Genomic DNA, 6000 nt, shown 5'->3' on the forward strand with positions numbered 1-6000 from the left:
GCAGCATAGGGAATCTTTGTTGCTGTGTGCAGGATCTAGTTCCCTGACCAGGGATTGAAACTGGGCCCCCTGCATTGGTTGACTGGATTCTTAACCAATGAACCACCAGGGAAGTCCCTCCATTCAATCTCATAATTTCCCTTTATCCCTTTTAAAACATTCAACTAAACTACGTGTTTGTATTCTCAATTAGATTTATAAAGTCTGTTAAGAAAAAGCTTGCCCTTTCTGTATTTCTAAACACAAGAAAAAGCTTGCCCTTTCTGTATTTCTAAGAGTCATGTCCGACTCTTTGCAACCCCATGGACTATAGCCTATCAGGCTCCTCTGTCCATGGGATTTTCCAGGCAAGATTGCTGGAGTGGATTGCCATTTCCTTCTCCAGGGGATCTTCCTGACCCAGGAATAGAACCCGGGTCTCCTGCATTGCAGGCAGACGCTTTACCGTCTGAGCCACCAGGGAAGCCCCTTCTAAACACTAGGTGCCCCCAAAATTTATTATATATGAATGAATGGCCAAAGACACTATGGTGAGAGGGAGAATATGGTTTGTTAAATGCAAATAGGGAATTTTCCAAAAGTATAAGAAATGGAATTCACCATGGGAATAAACAGTAGTGGCTGCAGAGAAACCTAAGACTTAATTGAATGAAATGAGAGTTCATTACAAATTTGGAGAAGATAACATCATGGGTTGTGATGGAAGGTAACTGAAGGAATGGTATTGGATGAAGCCAAGGATTACTTAAGAGTAACAAAAAGAATGCCCTAAAACTTAGTAAGTCTTTACAGGTTATTAAAAGCCCTTTTACAGCAACAACAACAAAAAAACAAAATACTCAATCAAAAAAATGGTCAGAAGACCTAAATAGGTATTTCTCCAAAGAAGACATACAGATGGCCAACAGGCACATGAAAAGATGTAAGGCAGAAAAGTATAAAAATGAAAATCAAACATTTTCCCATACACAGACATACACTATTTTTTTTCTGACTTGCCAGTAGTGTGGAGCCCTAACCCCTGATGCCTGGGAATTCCCTATATTAACACTTTAGTGTATCTCTTTCAAATCTAGTTTTCCATATATATTTACACTACATATAATACTTACATGGGCTTCCCTGGTGGCTCAGTGGTAAAGAATCTGCCTGCCAATGCAGGAGTCACGGGTTCAATCCCTGGGTCAGGAAGATCCCCTGGAGAAAGGAAATGGCAACCCACTCCAGTATTCTTGCCCGGGAAATCCCATGGATAGAGGCGCCTGGCAGGCTATAGTCCACAGGGTTGCAAAAGTCAGACACAACTTAGCAACTAAACAACAACAATATAATACTTACATACCTGTGTAAATGAAATCTAAAAGTATTTGAAAGATTCCAGCTTCAATTCCTAGAATCTGTACAACATCTTTCGAGGACTCCTTCATTCCTCCAGTGAACAAAGCTGCAAAGTAAGGACTACTGGCAGCCAAAACCAGCCGATGAACTTTAAAAGTTTCCTTCCCAACTTGCAGCTCCACATCACAGAAATGCTCTCCATTCCTCATTTTATTGATCTGAGCCAAGATGAGTTGAGCATGTTTATCTAATGAAAAATGACTATCACCAGCCTTGGCACAGCCCTCATTAGCCATGATGATGATAGATCAATTAAAAGGACTGTGGCCCATAATCTGGTCCTACCCTGAAAAAAAGAAAGAGACCAAGCAACAAGTTTTTGTGTTTAGCATGTCTTCTGTTCATATACATATGAAACATTCCCTATCCTCAAGGAAATTAAAATCTATTTAGGGACATAAAACACACGTGAAACTAATAAGGACTAAACTGTGTGGTGCTATTCCTAACAGGGTTTCAGAGAAGGGAGTGAATAATACGGTCTAAAATAACTGGAGAACGCCTCACAGCAGAAATGGAACCCCAACTGGATATTGAGTGACAGTGTATTAAGGTATGAGGAGACGGTGAACTAAAGAAAACAAGGAAAGGCACAAAGGTAGAAGGACAGCCTTGTACACTGTGGTAAGGAAGCACACACGGCAGTCAAAATTAACTTTCAAAAAGCAATTGTGGGGCTTCCCTGGTGGCTCAGTAGAAAAGAATCTGCCTGCCAATGCAAGAAACATGAGTTTGACCCCTAGTCCAGGAAGATCTACATGCAGAGGAGCAACTAAGCCCATGCACCACAACTACTGAGCCTGTGCTCTAGAGCCCAGGAATCACAATTACTGAGCCCAGATGCCCTAGAGCCCATCCTCTGCAACACAGAAGCCACCACAATGAGAAGCCCAAGGACCACAACTACAGAGTAGCCCCAGCTCACCACAACTAGAGAAAAGCCAGTGCAGCAAGACCCAGCACAGCCAAAAATAAATAAATGAGTAATTTTTTTTTTAAAAAAAAGGAACTTAAGTGTTCTCTCTTTTTTTTTTTAAGCAATTGTGATCAGGCCAACTGTCTGCTTAAAATCCTTCAATTTGTTCACTTCCTTTAGCACAAAAAAGACCTTCAAATTTCATCTCTGTCTACCCATCCAATCCTACCTCCTATAATCCTCTTTGAATACTTTTAATACTCCAATAAAATCTAACAGTTTGCAGTTCTCTAAAGGCATCTCTTTCATGATACCCTTTCCCAGCTTTTCTGTCTGGATCTTTGTTATAATTAAAGACTGTTCAAACTTAATATCCTCCAGGAAATCTTCCCTGTTCCTCTCTCCTCTGGGTTTGGTGCTCACCCTAACCATACCTAATTTACAGCCCATTATCACAATCTGGGGGCTTCTCTAGTAGCTTAGTGGTAAAGAATCCACCTCTAGGAGATGCAGGTTTGATCCCTGGGTCAGGAAGATCTCCTGGAGAAGGAAATGGCAACCCACTCCAGTTTGCCCAGAAAATCCCATGAACAGAGCCTAGCAGGCCATGGGGTTGCAAGAGAGTTAGAAACTAAAGAATCTGCAACTTAGAAACTAAACAACAACAATCACAGTCTTCCTTGTCACCCTACTCCCTATGAACACACACATAGGGAGTAGGACTGAAAGCTCTCCAGAGAGCTCAAAAAACAAGTCTGAAACACGACTATTGTCGTGTTTATTCTTAATAAACCTATAAAGGTTCATGTTCAAACTTGCTTGACTTTTCAGAAAGTCCTTACTTTCTGAAAGTTCCCTGAAAGACAATTCTTTTGGAACTATCTTTCATAGCTGTGAAATAATAATAGCTTAGGTTGTTTTTGTTTAATTCTGACAACTTTTTTACACATTATGCCAATTGTAATTCTCACAATAATTAAGAGGCTGGAAGAAAAGATATTGTTATTCGAAATAAGAGAAGGAAACTGAAGCTCAGTTTCCCAAAGACACAGTGTTAGTACAATGACAGTCCTAATATTTAAACCCAGGTCTGACTCTAAATCCTGGGGTTTTCCCATCATATCATGTGCACAGAAAAAGCTTTGAAACCCAGGCAAATAAGTTTGAACATGAACCTTTATAGGTTTATTAAGAATAAACATGACAATAGTCATGTTTCAGACTTGTGTTTTGAGCTCTCTGGAGGATATGCTAAGAGGTAGGAAAGTCTTAGAAAAGAGACTTCCAGCTTCAACAATGAGAATCAAAGGGATAAATCCAAGTTACTTTTTGAAAAAAGAAACCATGAGATCCAGTTATATAAGAGGTATCGAGATGAAGCACAAGAGAAATCTAAGATGACAAAGGCATTTAGGTATCAAGGAAAACTAGTCGACTAACAGAAATGGTGGGAGCAGCTAAGTTTTCAGCATTCAGTAAAACTTATCAAAGTAAAAATAACTAAGCTGATTATTATGATTACTTAGGAATTAACTTCTTGAGAAACTTGACTGAAAAGTTCCAAGGTAGCTGCTAAAACTTCACATCAGCACCAACATAAATGTCAATATATTACATTTAACTTACACAGAAAAAGTGTATTTCTCTCTAGATAGAAATTTGATCTGCAGATATTATTAAACATGGCACCGCAGTCAGGCTTTTTCTGTTTTAGATTTCTTCCTGTCAGCAGATTCTGGACTCAGCGATTTGTTTAATTACAAGGTACCTCCTCTGCCTCCAACTTCAGGGCATCAAGCATAGCTTGAGATAAAACGCTGCCTCTTGGTACAAAAAAGTGACTGAATATCCATCCACTCTGGCAGCAGACAGCAGAAATCCTCCTTCACTACTACTACGCTTCTTAGTAACTGCTGATACTATCCCACGGCCAGTGCAGTAATTCATTCCAAAAGAAGATACGTGGTGTCACCCCATTTCCAAAAGGAAAGAGCTTAATATAGGGCCATCGCATAGGGGTGTAAGGGACGCGCCTCAACAGACACAAATTTGAAAGGTGGATTATTAAGGAAATGGTGGAGACGCTCAGAGGAAGCAAAGAGAATCTATGTTTAGTGGCCTCAAAATCACTGCCTCGAGCATCTGGAAGCTGCTTCACTCAGCAAAGGGTGTCAAAAAGAATCCCAGGACGAGCGAGCGTCCAAAAAAAAAAAAAAAAAGAGGCTCTTTGTGCTTGATTTGGAGGCTGGACCCCGAGAGCTATTCCTGGGATGCTGCGCCACTAAAGGCAGATAAACGATCTGGCGCTACCTAAACGGCCGGGAAGGCATCTCAGATGGCTCTGGCGAGAGCATGAGGTCTGACGAAATCAGACCGGCCGGGGCTCGGCCTCGGATTCCCCAGTAGGGGCGGGGAGACGAGAAGCAGGTGGAGACCGGACTAGACGACGCTTCGGTGAGGGCGAAAACACTTCGATTATTAGAGGCATGCCTGAACGGCAGGAGGAAGCCAGTTCCAGAGGCTCCTCGCACGCTCCTCCACAAAGACAGAGACGAGGACGAAACTCCCAACCCAGTCACAGATGCCCCCGGGACGCGGGCCCTTCTTACCCGCCGCTTCCCCTTCCCGCCGGCGCCCGCTCAGGCTCTGCGCGCGCAGCCGCGATCCGCTAGCGCGCAGAGTGGGCGGGGAAAGCCCGGCGGGGTGACTAGGCAGTGCGGTCCGCGGCCGGGTGCTGGAGGTGAGGCGGATCTGGGGAGTGGGCCTGTCCGCTTCGCTGGCCAGGCCCGTCTGCGCGTGCGCACTGCTCTTCAGCTCCCGGGGAGCGGCGCCTCCTGGTGCTACTTTGCGGCGGCGCTCGGCTGGTGCTTGATTACTCACAGGCAACGGTCCAGCGGCCAGCCTAACCCGCCTGTGGAGGCTGGCGGACTCGCCGTTTCCACGCCGCCTACCCTTTCTCGATTCTTGTGGCGTCCCAGACAGCCAGCGATCATCCGTGCTGAGAGTCGGGACCTAGTCTCCTCACGCAGCCTCTGACGCTGCTCCCAGAGAGTCCACAACTGTCTAGATGTGGCTCAGACGGTAAAGAACCAGCCCGCAATGAGGGAGACCTGGGTTCTGTCCCCGGGTTGGGAAGATCCCCTGGAGAAGGGAATGGCTACCTACTCCAGACGGGCCTGGTGCAGGCCATGGTGTTGCAAAGAAACGGACACGATTGAGCGACGAACACTTTCTCTTCACATAAAGGACTTAGAGTTTGCACTTCCAGGCCTATCCATCCCTCCAAAACTGTTGAGTACCCCACGGAGAGAACATTCAGAGTAGAAGTCAGTCCAAGACCTGGATAAAGTCATTTCTGCAGTGAAAGGAATTACAAGTTTATCTATCATTTCCTTTTCTGCTAGGTACAATGTTTTCCTCTTTTTTTGTTATGTATTTATTTGTAAGAATCTTTCTTAGAAATTCTGTAGCCCTGTTATTTAAGTTTGCAACAAATAATTTTCCTCAGGGAGGTTTACAAAGCAGCATACTTCTCATTTGCATGTGTGTCTCTGAAGAGGAAAACTGTGGAATCTTTTCAAAATGATACACACACAGACACACACACACAACACCCCCACATGCCCCGCATTCCTCACTCACTACCCGACACTTCTCAATTCCTTGCCATTCACTCAGATCATCTT

General features: G+C 44.0%; 1 protein-coding gene across 3 annotated transcripts in view; it reads right to left on the reverse strand.

The window, feature by feature from the left end:
• IPP (intracisternal A particle-promoted polypeptide) overlaps window positions 1-5095 on the reverse strand; it is a 37653-nt gene extending 32558 nt beyond the window's left edge. For 2 of the 3 annotated variants that reach the window (XM_010847863.1, XM_010847865.1), the window contains exons 1-2: window positions 4924-5095; window positions 1343-1684 (exon numbers count right to left, since the gene is read on the reverse strand). In XM_010847863.1, the coding sequence (XP_010846165.1) occupies window positions 1343-1634 (292 nt within the window). In that variant the 5' untranslated portion in view covers window positions 1635-1684; window positions 4924-5095. Of the gene's footprint in view, window positions 1-1342; window positions 1685-3940; window positions 4525-4923 lie in introns of those variants that run through there. The other variant, XM_010847864.1, reaches the window with a different exon arrangement.
• Between the last annotated feature and the right edge of the window lie 905 nt (window positions 5096-6000).

This window comes from Bison bison, unplaced genomic scaffold (genome assembly GCF_000754665.1).
Source record: "Bison bison bison isolate TAMUID 2011002044 unplaced genomic scaffold, Bison_UMD1.0 scf7180017864256, whole genome shotgun sequence".
NCBI lineage: Eukaryota > Metazoa > Chordata > Mammalia > Artiodactyla > Bovidae > Bison > Bison bison.